The 24614-nt window shown below is 44.0% G+C and overlaps 1 protein-coding gene across 20 annotated transcripts in view; it reads left to right on the top strand.

Annotated features, from left to right (window-relative positions):
• The window catches only part of ULK4 (unc-51 like kinase 4), a 509803-nt gene that overhangs the window by 243286 nt on the left and 241903 nt on the right, over positions 1–24614 (top strand). The window contains exon 32 of one of the 20 annotated variants that reach the window (XR_008706191.1): positions 8458–8645. The exons of 16 other annotated variants lie outside the window; for them this stretch is intronic. Coding sequence is in view for 3 of the 4 variants with exons in the window: in XM_055558099.1 (XP_055414074.1) it covers positions 14695–14745 (51 nt within the window). In the remaining variant the exon portion in view is untranslated. Of the gene's footprint in view, positions 1–8457; positions 8646–12914; positions 13278–14694; positions 14761–19610; positions 19763–24614 lie in introns of those variants that run through there. 3 more of the 20 variants (XM_055558101.1, XM_055558099.1, XM_055558102.1) reach the window with 3 other exon arrangements.

Raw genomic sequence — 24614 nt, 5'->3', positions numbered from 1 at the left:
GCAGCCCGGGCCTCCCTGCCCAGCCCCTGCCTGCTAGTGGCGGGTGCAGGCGTCTGCGCTGCTTCTCAGCTGGGGGAGTTACCGTTGGGCTCATAATCTATGGGTTTTAATTATTTATTTATTTTTCCTCCCTGTTATGTTGCCCTCTGTGCTTCCAAGGCTCCACACAGACTCAGCAGTGAGAGTGTTTCCTGGTGTTTTGAAACTGCTCTTTTTTTAAGACTCCCTTCCCGGGATGGGGCTCCGTCCCTCCCTCTTTTGTCTCTTTTTTTGTCTTGTATATTTTTTCTACCTCCTTTCGAAGACAATGGGCTGCTTTTCTGGGTGCCTGATGTCCTCTGCCAGCATTCAGAAGTTGTTTTGTGGAATTTACTCAGCGTTTAAATGTTCTTTTGATGAATTTGTGGGGGAGAAAGTGGTCTCCCCATCCTATTCCTCCGCCATCTTAGCTCCTCTTCCAATACTTTTTATTTTTGTAGGTAGTAACCAGTAGTTATTACTCACTGACATTCCCATTTTAAAAATGCCTTCTCTGAGCAAGCTTTTTATGTGTTAATGTAGATTCTCTCCTATGCTGTGGGTAGGATGGTGTTGAGAGAGTTTGCACTCATGGTAGGAAAAATGTTGCCTCCCCACTGAGATGTCCACATTCTAATTCCTAAAACCTGTGCACATGCAGTGGGAATCTAAGATTGTAGATGGAATTAAAGTTGACATTTTCTTGGCTTATCCAAGTGGGCCTTGTATAATCACGGGATTCTTACCTGTTCAAGGAGGAGGCAGGAGGAGTTTTCAGAGTAACCTGATGAGATGTGTAGGAACTGGGTAGCCCCTGCTGGCCCAGGGGCCCCAGCCCAAGGGATGCTGCAGCCTCCCAAAACTGGAAAATGGAAGGAGATGACTTCCAGGAAGAAATGGAGCTCTGCTGACATCTTGACGTCAGTTCAGGGAGACCTGCCTTGGAGTTCTGACCTCCAAAACTGCAAAATAACACTTCTGTGTTAACCTACTAAGTGTGTGGTCCTGCTAAGGGAATACTGTTCACCAGAGTTTATAATAAGCCTGCCAGGTAAATGGTCATGAGGAACACCACAGAGCAGTCTTGGTAGAAGCAGCAGATGAGACTGACTTGGACATCTGCCTGGATCTTTCCATGTTTATGTATTTGGTAGGTGATACAGATATCCACAGATATTTGATGTTTTCTTACATTAAAATTCACATGGTGATTCTTGATCTAAATCGGTTGAAGCAGAAACCATGGTCTTGTTATCCTGACGGCTGGCCCTCATGACTTACATGTTAGTACTTCCTGTTATGCCATCGTTACTCTGGCCATTTCTAGGTTTCATAGTAAAGATGATTCATTTTGCTCTCCACGACAGGCTTCTGTTAGAAATACATTACTCATGTGCTCCGGGAGATTGATCACATACATCTCTCTCCCCCTGTCTGGTCTCCTCAGATGCTCTGTATCTGTTGAATCACTGGGATTTTCTTTTACTTCGCTATAAAATGTGTTATAGTTTTCCATAGCTGCAGTTGAGCTACAACTAATATTTCAGAAGGTTTAGTGTAGAAAGCGTGTATTGCTGTAAAACTGTTGAGATGGATGGTAGGGGTTGCAGCTGAAATGAAGCCAGGCCTTTCTCCCTGTGATGGAGGCAGCTCAGGGTGGGAGTGAGGTCACCTGGGACCCGGGTGAATCTTGATTAGTTTTGCATATTGAGGATTCCTGTCATGTTCAGTGGGTCCACTCAGCCCTCAGAGGCCTTGGGACTCTTAAGGTTCATTAACTTGAGTTTTTTGGGGAGTCAGGGATTGCCAGTAGTGAAAATCATGCTTGGAAATGAGTTTTTTTTTTAAAGGAAGTTGCCATTATTTTTTTAATTTAGGGGTCTACATTTCAAGAAGCATGTTTTTATTTTTCCCTTTTTGACACTCATTACATTATGAATTGCAGCCTTTACCTCTGTGGAGATCCTCCGCTCCCCTCCCCATAAATCTCTTCAGTTTGTGTTTTGAGGAGTGTGTTTCTTTTTCTGGCCCCTTTTCAGTGGTCTAGTGATAAACTAATGATCTAGGGAAGGTCACCAGAGTGGAATGTTTGCCTGCGGGTGGTGCTGTCTTCTTACCTGCCCAGAAAACTGCCCCTCCGAACCTCAGTGTCTGTGGCCTGGGCGGTGAAGGCAGAGGACGACACAAGTTGGCCACTGACTGAGTTCATTGGTGGGTGTCACCAGGACTTGTCTATACGGGAGACTGGACTGTCTGTCTAAAGAACCCAGCCTGGGGTATGCTATGGAAGGAAGGGCAGGGAAAGGGAATTAAGTCTAGAAAACTACATTTTTCTTAAGCTATAAAAGATAGATGTTCAATTTGCCATGTTGACTGGTGCAAAGCCCTGCAGGTTTTGATCCTAAGGAAGAAAAGCCCCTCTGTGTGGTCCACATGGAGAAAAGAAGCCTTGAACCCTGTTGAGTTGTCCCCAAGAATCCTTCAGGACAGTCCAGCTACAGAAGAAGAGTGAGGTCTTGGGTTGTCGATGGATGGTGCAGGGACGTTAGTCCCTTAAGGCTTTTCCATGGTGCCCTACCACCGGGTTGGGGGAGACAGCAGAACCTCTGTGTGGGACACCCCTTCCTAGTCACCTCTGTGCTGCCTGAAAACAGGGGCACTCGGTGGATTTCACTCCCAAATCCTAATGGAGCAGTCTGCTTTTCTTAAGCCTGGCCACCAACCTGAGGGGCTGTGAGGAGGACTCGGGTGTGCTGCTGCCTCTGTCTTGAGGTGGAGTTCAGGGATGCTACTAGTAAGACGCAGGACAGGCCCCACAACACGGGGCTCCTTAGCTGCAAATGTCAGTACTGCCCATGCTGAGCAAGCTTGCCCCGGGGTCTAGCTCACTTGCTTTCTTCCTGTGGCTACTGCCGTCACCATTGTTGGTGACTTTTGTTTTCATGTGGCTAGCCACTCAATACCTCGGCTGTCTTAATTCTAACATTCTGTCCATCCCTTGTGCTCCCTCATGCGCCCAGCCTGTGGGCACCTGGTCCCCTTGGCTTCAGGCTTCTTTTGGGTTCTGCCAGTAGTCGGTGCTGGCCTGATCAGGGTGAAGGGGACGGGAGGAGAACAAGGTCAGGCACTCCCTTTCCTCATTGCCTCCCGCCTTAGTGGATTGTCCTGGCAGTGGCTGAATTCCATTATAACTTCAGTTCCTGTCTGGGGTCCCCTCCTCTGTGACTCCAGCTCCTCCTGGGCTGTGGCAACACGGTCCTTTGCCTTGTCACTTGGGGCCTAAGGGTGGTCTCTGCTGGCCCCTGGGTGCCTCACCGCCCTGCTGGCTGTCTGCACACCTGTGACGACTCCCTTCACTCGGTATTTTCTGCTGAGTCCTTTTGAGTGTGCCCCTGTCATCTGACCTGATCAGTGTATCACGCCTCATCGGATAGCATTCTCAGTATCCGCTGCAGACTTCCAGATCTTATGTCCAACTTTCATCTTTCCTTTGGAGTCAGAGTCTGGTGTTCAACCGCACATTGGAAATCTCCATATAGGTGCCTTAGAAGTATCTCAGACTTCATGTAGCCAAAGAGGCCTTTACATTCTGAGCCCACTGCCCTTCCTTACCCATACCCCAACTCTTGCTTCTGTAGTTTTCTCCATCTCTGTACAGTTTACCTCTCTTCATCCATGTACGACGATCCCAGATTGTATTTTCTTTTATTCTTCTCCCAAACATATGTCATTTGCCTACTTTTTCCATCTCTGTTACCACCACTGTATCCAGGTCACTGTCCTAGCTTACCTGGATGGCCCATGTGTCCCGGCTTATTTCTGTGCTTCAACGTTTCTTTTTCTTAGCATCTGTGCTCCAAATAGCAGCCGGCTTTTACCTTCCTAGATGAAAATGATATATATCCGTCTCTAGTTTAAAACATGCCAGGGCGTCACATCCAACTGGAAATAAAACCAGACCTCTTTATTCAGACTCACCAAGGCCACATCATCTCTTCCTTGCACCTCTCGCCACCCACCCCATCATCTACTTCAACCACGGCGGTTGTCTTGTTTTTACATTGTCAAGCTAATATCCACTTGGGACCATTTCCCTGAAATGCTTTCCCCTCACCTTGATATGGCTGGTAAACCCACACATCATTCAAGTTTAAATCTAATTTCGTGGGAGGTTCTTCTTCCCACCAACCTGGTATTTACTTAGTCACTGTCAGATCACACGATTTTAGTTCTTAATATAGCCCTTTACACTTTTTGAAATATTTCTTGATTCTTTATCAGTTTTGTGTCTTCACTCAGAAACATTTAAGCTCCATGAGAGTAGGAACACTCTCTCATCTTCAGCACTGAAACCCCAGCACCTGGAAGAATGGGTGACATTACTAGAAATTTTATTTACTTTTTCTATTGATTGCCTATTCATAGCCTTTGCCCATTTTTGGATATACATACCTATCATTTTCTTAGTATAAGAGCTCTTTATATGTTAATTACATTAATTTTGTCACATATGACCTAAATATTTGCTTAGTTTGTCATTTGATTTTCAGTTGTATTTGTTGATTTTTAGACAGATGTTTTAAATAATTTTGAAGTCATTTCTATATATTTTAAGAGTTTGATTTTGATTTTAGACTTTAAAATACTTTCTCCACTTCTAATTTGAAAAACATTTCTCTCTCTGTCTTATGGTCGTGATTTTATTTTTTAACATTAGACTTTTGAATCTACTTAAAATTCACTTAGGAGTGTGATTTGAAATAAAGATCTAAAATTGTTTTTCTCCAATATTGAATGATTTAACACATACTTAGGGTGTTTGGTATATACAAGGTACTTTATGCATGTTGACTTCTAATCCTCCTAACAACCTGACGAAGCAGCTTTCCTCTTCCCCGCTCCCTGACTGTAGCAGTGAAGAACGAGGAGACACAGAGAGGTTAAGTACTTGTCCAGGATCACAGGCTAGTAAGACTTGGTTCCCTCTTGCTTCAGAGTCTGTATTGTTCACCATTAGTCTGCTGTCTCTGTTACTATTGAATATTCATTTCTGCCCTGTGTTGTAAGTAGCCCATCCATCTCCACGGTTTGGAAGAAGCCACTTTTAACATGATGTGAAGAGATATGCATATTCAGGTCTCGTCCCAAACTTTCTCGCTCACTTAAATTTATTTAACCTCTATTTTAGTGAAAGTTCCACACTTAAAAATTTAGACTTTCACTTCATCTTTTCCTCATTCTTCCTCTTCAGATGTTTTAGTACTGTTATATATTTTTACTAAAAATCAATTTTATAGAAAATTAAAAACCTGGACCTTCTCTATTAAGGTTGTTTAAGTTCTGTAAATTCTGGCTTTCTTAGGAAGAAAAATGAATAGACTTTTAGTGGCATATGAGGAATTACTTTCTCACACTATGATGACTCAGCTCTACAGCCACTGTAGGTCAGGGCTTCCCTGGACATGAGATTATAGTATGAATATGGTTAGCACAAGAATAGCATCTGGTGACAGAATAGATGCTCAGTAATTATGTTATGAACGTAGAAATGAGGATAATGTGTCAGTCTCTACATTCTTTTTCTAATTTTCATTTGTATCCTTTCTGTTAGCCTTACGTATTTAATGAATAATAATGGTTTTGCTCAAATGAGATGAGGCATTGAAATCTACCCTGTCGTGCCAGTTCCTGTTGGGGAGAGAAGAATGCCACATTTCCAGGATTGCCCTTTCCTCCTCCATGATGATTATTATCACCACTAGAATGGATTAAGAGAGGCACCAAGATGTCTGATTTCTCTGCAGGGACTTTTCAGAGATTTCCTTTTCAGAAAACTTTGCTCATTAGAGCCTAGGCAGTTGGGGTCTACAAGAAAAAGTTCAGTAACACAAGCCTGTTGTTTCTTCTAAGGGATTGTTATGTGACTCATTGTGTCTGAGAGAAACGGAAGCCTCCATTATATGAGACATTAGTTCGTGGAAATGAGGATGGGTAGGGAGACAAAAAGCATATCATTGGGGAACCTTTTGTTCTACTGAGATTGGCATTGCAAGTGGCCCCTTTCCAAAACCTATCTGTAAATAAAATTCCTTACCTTTTATTATGCCAGCATACCTTTCTTTAGGTCAGCCTAGCTGCAGAATGGTTTATGACCTAGAGATGAATGATGTCTTCCCAGGAAGAATTTAATCTGTTCAATATCTTCATAGAATGTTCCATATGTCAGTATTTGTAATGAATTCCTTATGATGAAGCCTTGGAATTGATGTGCTACCTAGAGGACCACGTTGTTCGCTAATAGATTAGACATTAAAATCCCACTTACATGGAGTCATGGTCAGTGCTAATGGTTAATTCTTGAGAAACACCTCCCCCCCCCCAAAAAAATTAAAAATGTCAACTGAGTCATGCAGTTTGGCTTGTATCTTGCATGCATGACTTGGGTTTAGTTAAAGAGCAAAAACAAATTTGGACTTTAGTGGCCTGTGGCAACATTCACGTTTTGCAGTGTGGATTTACGGTGCTGTATTACTCAGTGGCAACTGAATGTCCTTTTTTGTGTGTGGCTAGTTTGTCCATCATTAATGAAATTAATGATATTAATTGCTTAAGAAAAATACACTCACCAAAAAACTAGGGTGGGACTGTTAATGGGTCTACCAGAAAACAATTGTGTAAGTAGTCAACTTAATGGTAATATTATTTTGTACACTGTTATTTCTGCATGTATTTCCTCTTTTACATTTCAAATTGAGGGGCCATTCTAGAGTAAAACACTTGCCATGATCTGTGGATAGAGTTTGATAAACTCCTAAGCCAAGCCAAGGGTAGTACGAGTTTCTGTTTCTTTGTGTTGTTTTGTGCCTTGACCATGTGTGTACAAAGTACGTACATGTTTGTATACTTGTTGATATGCACAATCCACATTTTTCCTTTGATATTTTCTCAGGCAAACTCACTGCACTTATATTATTGAGCACAAATAATTTATGTCATAATTTTTATGATGTAAATATGTAGAGAAATGAGCAATGACATCCCCCCCACCCTCGTTAAATGTTACAGTATATTTATGAAACCCATCACTGCTTTAGGAGTCAAAGAACTTGAAAGAGGAAGTAAATGTGATAGTCTGTTCACTGGAAAAGGAAAAAAACTAGAACATATTTACTGGCATTAGATCAATTCGTCACTGTGACATTTAATCAGTATTTAGCAAAGGAAATTCATCAAAAAAAATCATCATGTTCTGATCTCTGCTGGTTTGTATGAGTTGAAAACTCTACATGTTCTATACCAGAAAACGATAACATCCTAGATCACCAGTTTAAAAAACTTACTGTGTGTGCTAAGTTGCTTCGGTCATGTTCTATTCTTTGCAGCCCCATGGACTGTAGCCTGCCAGGCTCCTCTGTCCATGAAATTTTCCAGGCAAGGATACTGGAATGGATTGCTATTCCCTTCTCCAGGGGATCTTCTCCATGCAGGAATCGAACCTGTGTCTCTTATGTCATTGGCAGGCGGGTTCTTTACCACTAGCATCACTTACTGTTGTCCTTTACATAAAATAATTGATTTTCCCTTTTGTACAGGTGTTACATTTAGATCTTCATTGTATAAAAACTAAAATACACAGAAAAGCCCAAAGAATAGAAATTAGCTATAACTGTGTACCCAGAGATAATTGGACTTAACATTTAGTGTATTCTGTGTTTGTTTCTGAGCTTCCCTGGTGGCTCAGATGATAAAGAATCCACCTGCAATGCAGGCGACCTGAGTTCAACCCCTGGGTTGGGAAGATCCCCTGGAGAAGGTCAGGGTGTGTGTCTCTCTGTATCATTTCTGATTTAGATATGAAGTAAATTTCTTTGCATGATTCCAGTATGCATGCATTTTAATTACCATGGTTTAGTTAAGTAACTCAAGTTTCCTAGCAACAACTGAGATTTCACTTATGGTGGTATATAAACTGTGAGCAATTGCATTAAGTACACAATTCTCTGCTGGCTCTTTAATCAACACTTCACTAAGTGAATAACAGATGCTACATGACAATGAGTGGCCTATTGCAAAGTCTATTGGTGGTTTGTCACTGTATGTCAGTTCAGGCTTAGACAGCAAAATGTGTAGTTGTGTATCCTCATCATCTCCCAATGATAAACCCACGGGATGTTTTATTAATACAAAAGTGGATGATCAGAAAAGAGATTGAAAAAGTTCAGCAGGGAAACACCAAGTGATAATTGTGGAAATAAAATTTTAATCAAATGTAAATAGAGTTAGAGAATAAAAGTCTGTGACTCGGTGGGAGCACATCTTATCAGCGCCATTTTTCCAGTAGCATTTATTTTTTCTTTTTGCTGACTTCACTGTCTTTGTGTCACATTTTGGTCATTCTCACACTATTTCAAACTTTTTTTGTTATTTTACTTGTTACAGTGATCAGTGATCTTTGCTGTTGCTGTTGTAATTGTTTTGGGATATCACCAGCCATGCACATGGAAGATCGTAAACTTGATTGATAAAATGTTGTGAGTCTTCCGACTGCTCCAGTGACCAGTGGCTCCCCCATCTCTTTCCCTCTCTTCAAGCCTCTCTGTTCCCTGAGAAGACAATATTGAAGTTAGGTCAGTTAATAATCTTACAGTGGCCTCTAAGTGTTCAGGTGGAAGGACGAGTCACACATCTCTCAACTTTAAATCAAAAGCTAGACATGACTGAGCTTGTGAGGAAAGCGTGCTGAACCCTGTGATGGGTTGAAAGTTGGGCCTCTTGTCAAACAGGTAGCCAAGTTGTGAATGCAAAGGAAATGTTCTTGAAGAATATTAGAAGTGCTACTCCACTGAACACATGAATGCTAAGAAAGTAAGCTGCTTAATTGCTGATGTGGAGAATGTATGAATGGTCTGGATGGAAGATAAAACTAACGACAACATTCCCTTAAGCCAGAGCCTAACCCAGAGTCATATCCGAATGCTCCTGAGTTCAAGGAAGGCTGAGAGAGGTGAGAAAGCTGCAGAAGAAAAATTTGAAGCTAGCAGAGATGGTTCATGGGGTTTAACATCTTTGTAACATAGAAGTGCAAGATGAAGCGGCAAGTGCTGATGTAGAAGCTGCAGCAAGTTACCCAGAAGAATCAATAGATTTTCAACGTAGACAGAACAGCCTTCTCCTGGAAGAAGATGTCATCTGGGACTTTCATAACTCGAGAGAAGTCAGTGCCTGACTTGAAAGCTTCAGAGGACAGACGGACTGTCTTGTTAGGAGCTGATGAAGCTGGTGACTTTAAGGTAAAGCCAGTGCTCATTTACCATTTCAAAAATCCTAGGGCCCTTAAGGATTAGGCTGAGTCTTTGGCCTGTGCTCTATAAATGCAACAGGAAAGCCTGGATGACAGCACATCTGTTTCCAATGTGGTTTGCTAAATTTTTTTATGCCTACTGTTGAGACCTCAGGAAAAAATTTTCATTTCAAAATACGTTACTGCTCATTGACAATGCACCTAGTCACCCAAGAGCTTTGATGGAGATGTACAACCAGAGTAACATTGTTCTCATGCCTGCTAACACAACATCGATTCTGCCGCCCATGGATCAAGGAGTAGTTTCAACTTTTAAGTCTTTATTTATTTACTTTAGTTTTTAGAAGACAGTCTTTTTTTTCATAGTCAAATACAAAGAAAGCACTTGTTTTCCTTTCCTCTATAACACTTGTAGAGGGGAGGGAATGAACCTGATGAGTGGTGGGGGAATATAGATAGAGGATGGCAAACTCTGATAGTTGCTGACCCATAGCTGTTCCTCCCCTTCTCCTGTGGTTGGCAGTCATATTCCCCAGCCCCAAGGCATCCGCTTCCTAATGCTCAGGACCTGTGAATATGTTACCCTTTATGACAAAAGGCAGGGCTTCCCAGGTGGCTCAGTGGTGAAGAATCTGCCTGTCAGTGTAGGAGACACAGGTTGGAACCCTGGGTGGGAAAGATCCACTGGAGGAGGAAATGGCAACCCACTCCAGTATTCTTGCCTGGGAAAGCCCATGGACAGAGGAGCCTGGCGGGCTACAGTCCATGGTGTCGCAAAGAGTTGGACATGACTCAGTGACCGAGCGTGCGTCCGCGTGCCTGATAAAAAGGGACTTTGCAGATGGGGTTAAGGCTCTTGAGATGGAGAGACTATTGTGGAGTATCTGAGTGGTCCAGTGTAATCACAAAGGTTTTATAAGGGAAGAAGGGAGGCAGTAGAGTCAGAAAAGGAGGTATGATGGTGAAAGAGGTTGAAGTGATGTGAAAAAGGGAATATAAACCAAGAAATGCAGGAGGCCTTTAGAACCTGGTTGGTACAAGGAAATTTTTCTCTTGAGCATCCAGAAGGAATTTGGCCCTCTCAACACCTTGACTGTAGCCCTGCTGAGACCCCTTGTGAACATCTGTTAAGTCTTACTCTTTATAAAATGCATTTCATAGGGCTGTAACTGCCATAGGTAGTGATCTTTCTGAAGGGTCTGGGCAAAAGTCATTTGAAAACCTGGAAAAGATTTACCACTCTGGATGCCACTAAGATCATTCATGATTCATGGGAAGAGGTCAAAATACCAATATGAACAGGAGTTTGAAAGAAGTTGGTTCCAACCCTCATGGATGACTAAGTTCATAACTCAGTGGGAGAAGTAACTGCTGATGTAGCATAAACAGCAAGAGAACTAGAAGTGGAGCTTAAAGATGTGATAGAATTGCTGCAATCTCATGATTAAACTTCCACAGCTGAGAAGTTCCTTCTTGGGGTGAGCAGAGAAAGTGGTTTCTTGAGATGGAATCTACTCCTGGTGAAGATGCTGAGAAGACTGTTAAATGACAACAGAGGACTTAGTTGATAAAGGAGTAGCAGGGTTTGAGAAGACTGACTCCAAGTTTGAAAGAACTTCCGTGGGTAAAATGCTCTCAAAACAGAATGGCAAGCTACAGAGAAATCATTTGTGGATGGGAGAACCCAGTGATGCTGCAAAGCTTCATTGTCATTTTAAGAAATTGTCACAGCCGCCCCAGCATCAGAGGCTTTTCCAGTGAGTCAGCTCTTCGCATGAGGTGGCCAGATACTGGAGTTTCAGCTTTAGCATCAGTCCTTCCAAAGAAATCCCAGGGCTGATCTCCTTCAGAATGGACTGGTTGGGTCTCCTTGCAGTCCAAGGGACTCTCAAGAGTCTTCTCCAACACCACAGTTCAAAAGCATCAATTCTTCTGTGCTCAGCCTTCTTCACAGTCCAACTCTCACATCCATACATGACCACTGGAAAAACCATAGCCTTGACACAACCTTTAAAATTGTTGCTGGTTTCTCATGTCTTTAGTAGGTACTGAACTAACTTTCAGCCAGCATCCAGAACCAGCAAAGCCCCTGGGAGGAAAATATTTGGAAGCATCAGTTCATCCTGGAAAAGTTTTGTACTTTCTGGAATTTTAGTTCACTTCTTGGTGCTCTTGTAGCTCTCTGTTATCTGTACAGATTTGATTTTGTAATTTTTCTGGAGTTTTCTGGTTGTTTTAAAGTGATATTTTTGGTCTGTGTGACGTATTATATCCTACTCGAGACAGAAGTAAATTCATTAAATTAAATTCATTCATTAAATTCTTTTATCTTTTTGAATTTCATCCTTTTGCTTTGTCTTGGTAACTTCATGTTTTCCTTAGCTTTTAAAATTGAGTATATATGTATTTTTTGTTGTTGTTGTAGGTATCTAATGCTGCATATTTCTCTCTGATAAATTGAGCAGTATTCCATAGATACTAATATTTTATGTTTTCTTTACCATTATTTTCATAAAACTTTGCAGTTTGGGTCTATATTTCCCTTAAGGGTTTAAAAAATGGCATTTAAGAAAAACTGGTTTTTAAATTAATTAATAGTATCGAATAATTGCACTGAAGAATTTTTATTTGGGGCAAAATTTATCGACGTTTTCTTTCTGCCTGCTATGGTGAATTTTCATGAATTCTCTGTGTATGCTTGGAAATTGTTCTCTCATTCGCTATAGAGGTTAGAATTTGACATTCAGCTCTAAGATACAGTTCATAGAGCGTGCTGTTGTGCATTGCCACACCAGTGTCCTAGCTTAGATGAAAGGAGGTGGTCTGTAGTAACATATTCTTAGTGTGTTTCCATGTGTTTGTATTCATTTATCCTGATTTCTGGAAGTTGTGGCTATGTTATTGGGTATTTACATATTTTTGAAAATATTTATTTTTGTGTATTTGTTTGGCTTTGCTGGGTTTTCATTACGGCATGTGGGAACTTTAGTTGTGGCATGTGGGATCTAGTTCCCTGAGCAGGGATCGAACCTGGCCCCCTTGTATTGGGAGTGTGGAGTCGTAGCCACTGGGCCACCAGGGAAGTCCCTTGGGTGTTTGCATATTAGTAATCATTATGAACTTATTACATTTTATGATCTCTAGTTGAAATTGTTTCCTTGTTATCTTGTCTTTTCTGTTTTTTGTTCTTTCTCTTCAGACCTTAATACAAAGTTAGAATAGAAAACTGGTATAAATTTATGTCTGGTGATCATATACTATTCCCCCAACCTCTTCTTCCATGGATACCATTCTTTCTAAATAAGAATTTTTCCTCCCAAATTCTTTATTTCTTGATAGTGTCCGTCAGGATTTGGCCCCAAGACTCATTTAATTAGCAAGTTGTGATTCTAGTTAAGAATTTACATCTTTTTCATCATGACACATTGTGCAAGTAAACATGCTTTGGAAAGAATATTTGAAGCCCCACCTGCCTATTTGGACAGGCACTTCTGTTCTCTGCAGAGTCCAGAATGAACAGCCTCTCCCATCTTCCTCTGCGTGTCCCATGACAGGATGCGTGATTGTTGATAGTCATTTGCGTGCCCCTCAACAGATCGTGTGATTGTTCACAACTCAAGCGCTCGAGGACTCACAACTAGCTGGCTCGCAGGAGTGTTTCGCTGGAAGCAGACAGTCCTGCACGTCTGGTCATTAATAACACAAGACTCCAAACAGGATAGCAGCACATCACAGAGCGGGAGGGGGGCAGGCGTGGGGGCTGAAGGCCTGAGAGGGTGAAGTGGCCAGTAGCGTGGGAGCCACCAGCTCCTGATGGGGGGATGACTGTGGCTCCCTTTCAAGTCTGGTCTAGGAGGAGCTGCCTGGCTGAACGTTGTCTAAGCAGGTAATACATTACTGTTGAATATGACTCTAATTAGAGTGTAACATTTTCCTCCCAAATAAATATAAAACAAAATATTCATCTCTCTGAATGGTTACTTCCTGATTGCTAGAATGGGTAAAATTTTAGAGGATCCATCTCATCTTATTAATCCCACTGGGTTTCATAGTAGAAAATAAACGAGACTTGTTTATGCTTGCAAATCAAATTGCTGTAAAAGGTTGTTACAATAGACAGAGGCGAAATCATCATAAAATAATTTGGTAAAAATGGGAGCTAAGAGTATGCTTAATGGAACATGATTAGATTTAATTTTCTTACTATTTCCATCATTAAAGCTCCATTATCTTTTCTGAGACCTCATTTAGGCTTCTGGCCACAGCGCAACTCTGAGGCATTTCTGGGGAGCGCACAGAAGTGGGCAAGTTCCATTAAAAAACAAAAATAGCTAATAATATGTTCTTTCATTTCTGCTATTTGATATCGGCATCTCACATCTAGAATATCATATATCCTCTTTCTAACCTCATCTCTTGAAAGCCGTATGCATCATTATCTGAGAGTTTTCAGACAGAAGTTCGGTGTTATAGTTGAAAACAAAAACTCAGACATACTGATGACTGTCCCTGAAGTGCAGAGGCTCTGAGAATTCATAAGAATCCCTCTGGTTATCCCTGTACCATCAACTGTATCCACGGCTAAATCATATTTGTAGATAGTAACAGAATCAGTAGTAGTGTTAGCCTTCTGCTCATGGTAGAAGGACAGTTAGGAATCTGTTTGCCTTAAAAAACCTCCAGAAGAAATTGCCCCCCTCTGTTTCCTGTAACTAAAGGGTGAGAGTTGACCTTTCCAGCCAGAGAGGTAGAATGTAGTGAATTTAGACTTGGTCTGAAGTCAGGAGTCCACAGGGTGGAGGCCAGGTGATGAAGGATGATCAGAGCTGAGCTGAGCTGAGCTGGAGTGAGCCCTGTGGGCTGCCCATGAGGGTGACCTGTCACCACTCCTCCCCACTGTGTGCAGAGATGATGTAACTCATATCCATGAGTCATTGTGACCGTGTATTTCTAGTTTGCTTTTAATTCCAGTGAATCCTCAAGAAATCAGTATCCTGGGCACTTCGTATAAAGCAAGATTTAGTGTGGATTGCAAAAGTCTAGGGGCTTCCCAAGTGGCTCAGTGGCAAAGAATACGCCTGCCAACGCAGGAGACATGAAACGCAGATTCAGTCCCTGAATCAGGAAGATCGCCGGGAGGAGGAAATGGCAACCCACTCCAGTATTCTTGCCTGGAAAATTCCATGGGCAGTGGAGCCTGGCGGGCTGCAGTCCAGGGGGTTACAAAGAATCAGGCAGGACTGAGCATGAGTGCATGTTACATGTGGCAACACTCTTAGCTGAGTGTTGAGAGTGATGGACCTCAGTGTGTGCTTGTAACATCTGATGTCACTCAACTGCATGTTCCTAAGTTACAGGTCTCTGCTCTTCCTCAGGTTCTAGACCTCCACAAGGCTGCTGTTTCTTCCTGCCCAGCTCCATTCTAAAATCTCCTTCCTAGGCTGGTGCACTGGGATGACCCAGAGGGATGGTATGGGGAGGGAGGTGGGAGGGGCGTTCAGGATGGGGAACACGTGTACACCTGTGGCGGATGCATGTTGATGTATGGCAAAACCAATACAATATTGTAAAGTAAAAAAAAATAATAATAAAAAAATTTAAAAAAAAATTAAATAAAATCTCCTTCCTAAAGTCTTCTCTCATCATCTCAGTGTTTCAAGGTCTCACTTCCTGGGATGCTAAGAGCGGGACTTGCCTTCGACATGGCACACTGCCCCTTAGCCTGTTCTGTCTGCCCTGCCCACCCACTGGATATGCAGCTACCCATTGGCAGGTGTCTTGGGGCACGTTTGGGGCGCTTCATCAGGATCCAGGGCGGACCTTGTGTATACTGGTCTTCAGTACAGATTGTTGAAGGAGTGACATTCAGTTGTGTGTGGAGGAGATTTTCCATTTTTTACCTTCTTCAAAATAATATACTCTATTTCTGTAATACAGGAGGATATCAGTTGGGCAAACTACTTAAAATGATGAATAACCAACAAATTGTTCACATAGTACTTGGTAAACATAGTTTGTGTGTGTGTCTGTGTGAGTGTATGAATTTGTATGTTTTAAAATTTATGCAGTGTCACATTAAAACCTTTTTTTCTTCAGTGTGGTATCTTAGAATCATTTGTTTATTCTCTTCAAGTCAGTTTTGTTTTCTGTGTTATAAAACCCTGTGATTAAGAGGACAGTAATTCATAAACATACTCTTTTCTCCCTGCCTTCCAACATTTATGTGTCAAAGTTGGTCTTCATAGTAACTCAGCTGGATTCTGCTCTGTGGGATCCTTTTAGGGGTCTAAAGAAAAGCAAGATTCTGAGAATTTTTCTTTTCACTTTATATCACAACTTAATGTTGTTCTTGGGTTGATCAGTGAGCATTCTGGGAATGGGTGAATGGGCAATGCCAGTCTAGTGCTAAAACTGATTAAGTGTTCTTTGCCATTTGTTGTTCAGTCACTCAGTCATGTTGACTATTTGCGACCCCACGAACTGCAGCACGCCAGGCCTCCCTGTCCTTCACCATCTCCCAGAGCTTGCTTAGACTCGTGTCCATTGAGTTGGTGATGCCATCCAACCATCTCGTCCTCTATTGTCCCCTTCTCCTCCTGCCGTCAATTTTTCCCAGCCTCAGGATCTTTTCTAATGAGTCGACTCTTCGCATCAGGTGGCCAGAGTATTGGAGCTTCAGCATCAGTCCTTCCAATGAATATTCAGGGTTGATTTCCTTTAGGATCGACTGGTTTGATCTTTGCCATAATCCACTAAGAAATATTTGAGATGGTGCAGAACGGTTTTGGATTATAATCACAAAGCTTAGAAATTGTTATCATTTGACATTGTTTAACCTCTCATTCAAGCTGTAAAGACATAGCATTGGGTTTAACGTCAAAGGATGTTAGGGAGCAGAAAGACCTTAGCTCGAGTCTCCAGGCAGATCATTTCTTCCCGGGAATCATTTCTGCATCCTCAAAAGGCAGTGCTTGCCCCCCTTTCCCCAGCCCCTGCTGCTGCTGGCTTGCAGTGGAGCTCACAGCCCTGCACCTGATGAGGCAGCCGCTGGGCGCTCTGCCCCTCAGAGCCGCCCTAGGGGAAAGGCTCCCTGTCATCTGTATGGCTTTAGACAGCATGTTTCCAGCTGCCTGAGGTTTTGCCTCTTTCTCTGCCCTTGTTGGATCTGGTGACAGTGACTTGGACGAGGTGGCTCAGAGTCATTGCTCTTGGCCTCTCCGGTGGAAGGCAGAGCCCTGCTGGGAGCAGGGCCCATGTTTTGTTGAACTCCTCTCTCTGAAACACTGGTCAGGGTTTACTGGGAGGCACCCGGAGGCTGGACTTGTGCTGGGCCTATGACTCACTTTTCATTCCGGGTGGAGGTGAGCAGCTGCCTGGTGATGCAGAGACTTCTCGATCTGACACTTGCAGATGAGGGCTTACACCCCCAGCTCAGCTCTCCTGGGTTCACTTTTCTTCTTGGGAAAATATTTTCTGACTCTCTTTTCTTCCTCCCCATCCTCTCTCCCTCCCTGGTCTGTCTCCCTTCTATCCACCCTCCCTCCCATCCTTCTACCCTCCCCTTGTTCTTAGGACTCATTCTGCTTTCTGTTTTTTTTTCCCTCAGACTTGCATGAGAAAAATTTAATGATGCCAATTTGACATCTAAGCCCTTCAAGCTGAAGGGTTGAGCTATAAGAGCTATAAGCTATAAGAGTTAAAAATACGAAAACACCATAGCTTTCCCTTTCCCCTCCTCATTTCTGAGCTCCAGGGACTTCTCCTGGACTGGTGGGACTGTTGCATTCATGCAGAAACAATGCCATGACCAAATGGGCACTCTGTGGATGAGGCTAGGATGCCTAGCATAGAGCCAGGGCTTCCAAGGGTGTTGTCCCAGACTAGATAATAAAGGGGAGGGTCGGCTGATGTCTCAAGGCTCTTAAACCTCCAGTCTGGCTTGGTGTATGGAATTAATTTAAGTTCTTATTCTCTTTTCGACTTCAGAAGTGGACACTGACCAGTTTACCGTCACTTTCTCCCCTGGTCAAGTTGGTCAATCTCCTCTTGCCCAGCCCATGCCCTGCTTATGTTCAGGGTCTGCTGGTTTATTGATCCTTTCTCTCAAACCTTTACCCAGCAAAAGACCCTTTGATCCCCCTATGGTGGTCCAGCATGACCCACATTAACATTGCCCAGTTTATGCTTGAATCTAGGGAATCTTCCAACTCCAGTTAATTTTTTAAAATGCCAATAAGGGCACAAAATCCCATCTAGGAGATGAAAAATTCCTGAAATGATTTTATCCCGTTTCATACTGCCAAGTTATTCTCCAAGATGTTATAGTTTTTATCACTGTGTGGCCCCAAAATGAGCTTATCGAATTTTTCAATGTGTTTATTCAAGTATTGCTGTTATTAACTAGAGTCTAAGAAAAGGAAAACTGATTGCCCTCCATTATGGAGATTGATAACAGAAGTGTGATCATGCATAAAATACCCAGTGCAGCAAATTCTAGGGTGAGTGACAGAGATCAGGACTGCCTTATGCTGCTGATTTTTAAACATCACATATATATGTTTGCACTTTCCCTGGTGTCGGATTTGTTACATGCTCAGAATAACTTTTTGGGAAAAGGTGCTCCTTGTTGAACATTTATGCTATGTGAAGTGGCTTGGTTCTTCCATCTTCTCTTTAGAGATGGCCCTCTGCAACAAAAACTGGTTGAAAAATCCCATCAGATCAGGAAGTATTTGCTTTGGGGGCCTCGGGGTCACTAGGCATTTTGTTAAGGTTTCTCATAGCTCAATGGTAGCCCACCTACCACTTGCTGTTCAAGGATAAGAGCTGACCTGTCAAAGAAGGTGTTAAGGACAACTGGGTCTACAGCCCCCGGCAGCAACGCTTCAAGTATTACTTGTGCAGTGTGCACACAAATTTTATCCGTTTTAAAAGCTACCTCCTTGATTCTGCATACCCTGATGTGATCTTTATTATTTTTATTAAAGTATAGTTGATTTACAATGTTGTGCCAGTTTTTTGCTGTACGACAAAGTGATTTGATTATATATACATTCTTTTTTGTATTCTTTCCCATTATGATTTATCATAATGGGACATTGAATTGAATTCAATTCAAGGACATTGAATATAGTTCCCTGTGCTGTACCTACTTTATGGGCCTTGTTGTTTCTCTAGTCTATATAAATAGTTTGCATATGCTAACTCCAAACTCTCCCTCTGTGCCTCCCCAGCCCCTGGCAGCTACAAGTCTGTCATCTGTGTCTGAGAATCTGTTTCATAGGTAGGTTCATTTGTGTCATATTTTAGATTCTATAAATAAGTGATATATTTGTCTGTCTCTGACTTCTTCACTTAGTATGATGATCTCTGGTTGCATCCATGTTGCTGCAAATGACATGATTTCATTCTTTTCTATGGCTGAGTAGTATATGTACCACATCTTCCTCATCCGTTCCCTGGTTTGATTTTTCAAGTGGTGAGGGCAAAACGAGGTAATGGAAAAGGAGGATGCACTTCTGAGTTTCAGTCCAGGCTCTGTTCCTCTGTTCTTTTCGCAGGGCTTCTCTTTCTTTATGTTTAAAATCAAATGATTGACCTAGAAGATTCTCTTAAGATTCTTCCAAAGTCTGGTAGTAAGATTCTTGCTTTGTTCCAGGTTTGCCAGCTGGTGAATAATGGGGCAGGCCAAGAAGCTCTTTTTTTTTTTTTTTTTTTAAGCTCAGTTTTCTTTTTGCTTATTGCATTGTTCCTTCATGTGCCTCAAAACTGTAGGTTTAAATAAGCTTCCAGTCAATTCCCACTAATTTCTTTTTCCTGTAGGACTCACTAGTACTACTTTGAGACAGGATCTATGAGTACCAACACATGGAAAACTCCCACAGTCAAGAGATCTATAGTTGAAAATTGTCTTTTGATAATTCTGTGTGCTGATCTTTTCATTCATTTTTGCCTTATGTAATATTTTCTTTCTTTCAAATGGGACACTTATTTCTATTGGTGAGCAGTTACCTTTAATGGAGGGTCCTATTAAAACTGTGTCAAGGTCTTTCAAAATTTCAGAGTGTACATTTTCCATTTGGATGCGAGTGTGAGAGATTCTTATGAATTTCATTTGAAGTCAAAAGATCTGAATGTTTCCCTTATTGCAAACATTATTCAAAAGTAAATAAGATACTGATTGAAAACATTTTGAGAGAGATCATTTTTTATCCTTGTATAGTTCTGTTTCACACCATTAAATAGCAAATTTTAGGTGCTCCATAAATATGTATTGATTGTTTGATTGAAGGCGGTTTCTAGTTGCTGACAAGTTCATTTCTCGAAGGAGCATCCCACAAGCCATATATCACTTCCCCAGCTGTGTTCATCATATAAGCAAGATGGAGCACTTCCGTAATTTACCAGAGGCCTCTGCATACCAGCCACCATACCTTGGCTCTGGAAACCTGGCTAAAAGTCCCAGTTCTGCCCCCAGAGGGCTCAGGGGGTTGTGGCAGGTGTTGTGATGAAGGCAGGCACAGGATGGTGGTGGAAATACACAAGAAAGGTGGCCTCCCCTGCCCACCGCCCCCCCAGCCACAGCAGATGACATCTGGCCTGAATTTTAAAGAATAAATCTGTTTGCCAAACCTTTATTATTGTTTTTTATTACCATTATTGTTGTTTTCACTTTGGACTGTGGCAGGGATGCTAGAAGAAGGCAGGAAGGGTTTTGTGTCTGGACGCACACTTGTGTTTTTTCTTTCTCCTCTGTCCCCCTGCTGCCAGCCTGCAGTTAGCTTAGCGAGCATGTTGTGGGTCAGGAGGGGCCTGTCTGTCAACACTGCAGGCAGACACACAAAGGGGACACGATCCATCCCTGGGGGCATGGTCCTGGCCTCTTGTCTTTGGCTCCGTGGCCGGGGTTCTCCTGCCTGAACAGCATCGGCCCTGGCCCACTACATCTGCCTTGAGGCCTTGGGCCCTACTGGGAGCCCAGAGGACGGAATCTTCCTGCTGGAAGCCTAAATAATGTGAGAGGGCATGGCCGTGGAAACTAAGTGACGTGTTCACCTGCTGGAAGGGCGTCCGCAGCGCACTGCCAGGGTGTTACACAGACCAGGACCCTCGAGCCGCGTGGGCACACCGATTGACAGATGGCTCCAGTTGACCCAGACCCCTGTCTGCGCTAGCTGGAACGCATCACTAATAATAACTTGTATTTACTGCTAGAGGGCCTCCACCGTACCTGTCAGTCACATTTAAAATGCATCTGAAGCTCTTCTCTCTCATGTCCCTAACCAGAAAGATGGAGGGAGAGCCAACTAAAAGAAGGGAGTTAATTTTATGCCTCCAGACTCTTAGGCCGAGAGCCCCATATGGTTTTGTCTACAGATGGAAGAAGACCCTTTCCAGGTCCCCTCCCCCGACCCCACCGAGTCTCTTCGGAGCCTGCTAAGTCCCGCGAAACCCTGACCACAGGGCAGAGAGGAGCTGGGTGACTGCTTTACAGCTGGCAAAGCAGAGGCCCAGCACCAGCTCCCTCACACCCCAGACAGGCCCACTTTGGACCCCCAAATCCTGTCCTTTCTTCCCAGGAAATCCCATGTGTATATGTATGAGGGAAAATTCTATGGACAGAAGAGCCTGGCGCAGTCTACAGTCCATGGGGTCCCAAAGAGTCAGACACAACTGAGCGACTAATACTCACACATATTTATGAGGTACATGAGTGAGTTCATTTTAAATTACTCTGTGCCCAAGGCCTTGGATCTGCCTTGCTCTGTCATCTCCTGGTTCTTGTGGTTTTCTCCCACTCTCAGGCCTTGGGATCCCGCCGGGACTTTGAACAAACTGGACTGTGGGAATCACTGGCTCTCCCTCCGTCCTGGACCTACTGTAACCTCTGGCGCACTCACTCCCCAGACCCCTCGGCCCCAGATGTCAGCCCGGGGAGGGGAAATGACTCTCTGCCGCTTTCAAAAGCAGCGGCTGTCAGCCATCAGGACAGTGAGGCCAGGGATAGAGACACATTAAGAGATGGCAGTGGGGTTGGAAAGCAGATTGAAGAGGGGCTCTGGGAAAACCAGGGGGCCGCTGTGGCTGGTTGGATGTGGGAGACAAGAGTAGAGGCAGTCGTCTCTGGTGATTCGAAGATGCATGGCTGGGTAGCCGGGCAGATTGGAGGGTTCATTAAAATGGAAAACAGAAAAGAGGAAGAGTAAGGGCAAAGGAGCCAGCTCAGTTTAGATTCCATCGAGTTAGCACTGCTGGTGAAACAGCCTTGAGGAAAGCTCAGAAATATGAAAGTGTCCTCCCCACACGTGACTCAGTGTTGTTTGGGTGCTCTGCAGGCCCCTTTTTCCAAAAAAAGTTTTTAAACTTTTTAATTGGAGGGCAATTACGTTACAAATATTGTGTTGGTTTCTGCCATCCCTCACCATGAATCAGCCACAGGTATACTTATGTCCCCTCCCTCTTGAATCTCCTCCCACCCCAGCCCTCCAGCTTGTCACAGAGCTCCGGGTTTCAGCTCCGTGAGTCATACAGCGAATTCCCTCTGGCTGTCTATGTTACATATGGTAGTGTATACGGTTCCATGATGCAGGCTCCTCTGCAGGCTCCAGATCTCTAGGAGTCTGGCCATGCAGGAGAAGATATGAAAAGGATCGTGGGTTGATGCCACCCTGTGTCCTGTGGCGACACCTCTGTACCAAGTGCAAGTGCCTGCACAGTCCAGGGACAGGTGGGACAGCAACATAAGCCCGCCCCCCACCCCACCCTGAAATGTCATCCGAACATGTGCGCTGAATGGGATATGCTGTGCGTTCATTTCAGAGAGATGGTGGATGTCACGTGTGTGTCATTTGCGTGTGCTTCTACTTCTCATTCTTTCAGTGGCTCCTTCCTAACCTCGCAGGATTGGTTCTTGTCTTCTGGTACGTTGTCTTTTGAGTTCCAGCCCACACCAAGGGCAGAAGAGAGTGACTATGGTTCATTGTTACTGTTGATCATTAGAGGTATCTCCTACCTTGACTGTTGAGACCCCAGCCCAGCATTTTCATCTGAAGTCTTCCAGTGCTACTTCCACCTTCATATGCTGGAATGGAGTCTAACGCTGTGTTTACAAGTGAGAGCACTTTGGGAAGGCTGATTGCTTTCCAGCGGCATTTCCTTGCTGTGCCCTTGGTGTTACAGAGCTGTCCTCTTTAAGCACTGAAGCAATTAGTTTCAAGAAGGCTGATTCTTCAGGGTCCAGTGCTCTCCTGCCTTTCATTTGCTGAAGCTGTACATCTTAATGAAGTTGTTTCATCTATGTTGCCAAACACTAGAATTTTGCGGCTTCAATTCTAATTATCTCTACTGGCAAACGCTATGTTTTATTAGAACTCTCAAGTGCCCTGTTTATTAAATGTCCGTACACGATGGTGTTGGGCACACAAATTAGGTCAGCTCTCCTTATTGGGTTCTGGACGGAGGGGTCGACGATTTTCATCATAATCCTCAAGTGCAGTAGGATCGTCTTGGGTGTCTTTGTGGGAGGGTAGTGCAGGCTTCTCCTTCTCCCGTGAGCTCAGCTTCCATTCTTGCCCCTCAGCCAATGCTGAGGCTGAGTGTCTCAGTCCTGTGACTGTCGACTGTGGGGCCACTGTGTAACCTCATTCTTGGGTGTGGTACGCTCATTCTTCTGTCCTGTAGTTGCCAAATACCTACATCTTGCTTTCCGGGTTGCATATCTCATGATAGGCCGTCCATATTAAGGGATCTTTTGAAGCCAGGAGGTCCCAGTGGTGGTAACACAGCGCTGGGCATATTGTAGCCGGAGAAGTTAGAGGGCAGTGTTAGAAAAGCAGCTTCAAAGCAGCCTTTCTCTCCTCTTTCCGCCCCCTGCTCCAGAGTCCTTTACGTCCCTGGCCCTCTTGTGTTGGTTAACCTGGGGTGGGCTGCCGAGGGACCCTGAGGTCCTGCGCTCTGCCCTCCTGCCCCCTGCTCCAGAGTCCTTTATGTCCCTGGCCCTCTTGTCGTGTTGGTTAACCTGGGGTGGGCTGCCGAGGGACCCTGAGGTCCTGCGCTCCGCCCTCCTGCCCCCTGCTCCAGAGTCCTTTACGTCCCTGGCCCTCATGTCGTGTTGGTTAACCTGGGGTGGGCTGCCGAGGGACCCTGAGGTCCTGCGCTGTGCCCTCCTGCCCCCTGCTCCAGAGTCCTTTACGTCCCTGGCCCTCATGTCGTGTTGGTTAACCTGGGGTGGGCTGCCGAGGGACCCTGAGGTCCTGCGCTCCGCCCTCCTGCCCCCTGCTCCAGAGTCCTTTATGTCCCTGGCCCTCTTGTCGTGTTGGTTAACCTGGGGTGGGCTGCCGAGGGACCCTGAGGTCCTGCGCTCCGCCCTCCTGCTCCGTCAGTGTTGTCACTCGGCAGCATTGCTTGGTGGTAAAGGGTCACCTTCCATCTCCTAGATTGAATCCCAGCCTCACCATCAAGAAGCTCGGTGATCTTTGGTGAGTGACACTTCTCCTCCTTAACCTCAGAGCCCTTATCTGTGAGAAGGGGAGATTTGTAGTCACTTCGGAGTTTTGGTGAGGATTAAATGAGATGATACAGGTAGAGGGCTTGAGGTACGGGCTATAGCGTGTAGTCCCTTATCAGCATATTTTCACTTCTGCCTTGTGCATGCTTGGGCTCATGTGGCTGCTCTGCCGCCATCAGCACAGAAGCTGCTGGTGTCCCGGCCCCTGACCCCGTGCCAGAGGCCCTGTTGTGGGTCACTAAATGTTTCCCTGTCCTTACACTGCTCTTACTGCATGTGTTGGGGCATCAGTGGTGTGGACCCCTTGTTTTGTTAGTGAGCTGTGGGACTCTTTTTAGGGAGAGGGGCTGTCTTAGAGGAACATCTAATGAAGACACAGCCTTTAATCAGCGTTATCCCTCCCCTCCATCTCTGGCCTGTGGTCTTTGACTCAAACTTGTGGTTTCTTTCCTCTTTACACTAATCTTTCAGGGTCCCCACATATTTACCCTGATGTCTTCTCCCTTCATATAATTCTCTACTCTGGCTTTGAAAGAAATACAGTGTTTTTCATAGCATAACTTATCCCCTGTGGGCTATGAATGTGGTTGTGAACTGTAGTAACAAATCTTATTTAAGTTGCTAAGAGAAGTGAAATAGCTCAACTTGATAGAAATTAATAGAAGTGTGCTTAATTCACATTTACACCTTCTCATCTGCTCTTCTCATGTCTTGAGCATTGTTTTTTGGGGAAATTAAGTTCCAGGCCACAGCAGTTACTGTCTGATTTCCCCTAGAGAACCACGTCGT

The sequence above is a fragment of the Bubalus kerabau genome, chromosome 20 (assembly GCF_029407905.1).
Source record: "Bubalus kerabau isolate K-KA32 ecotype Philippines breed swamp buffalo chromosome 20, PCC_UOA_SB_1v2, whole genome shotgun sequence".
Classification (NCBI taxonomy): domain Eukaryota; kingdom Metazoa; phylum Chordata; class Mammalia; order Artiodactyla; family Bovidae; genus Bubalus; species Bubalus kerabau.
The sequence above is the reverse complement of the archived record's forward strand: the minus strand, read 5'-3'. Positions and strand labels throughout refer to the sequence as shown.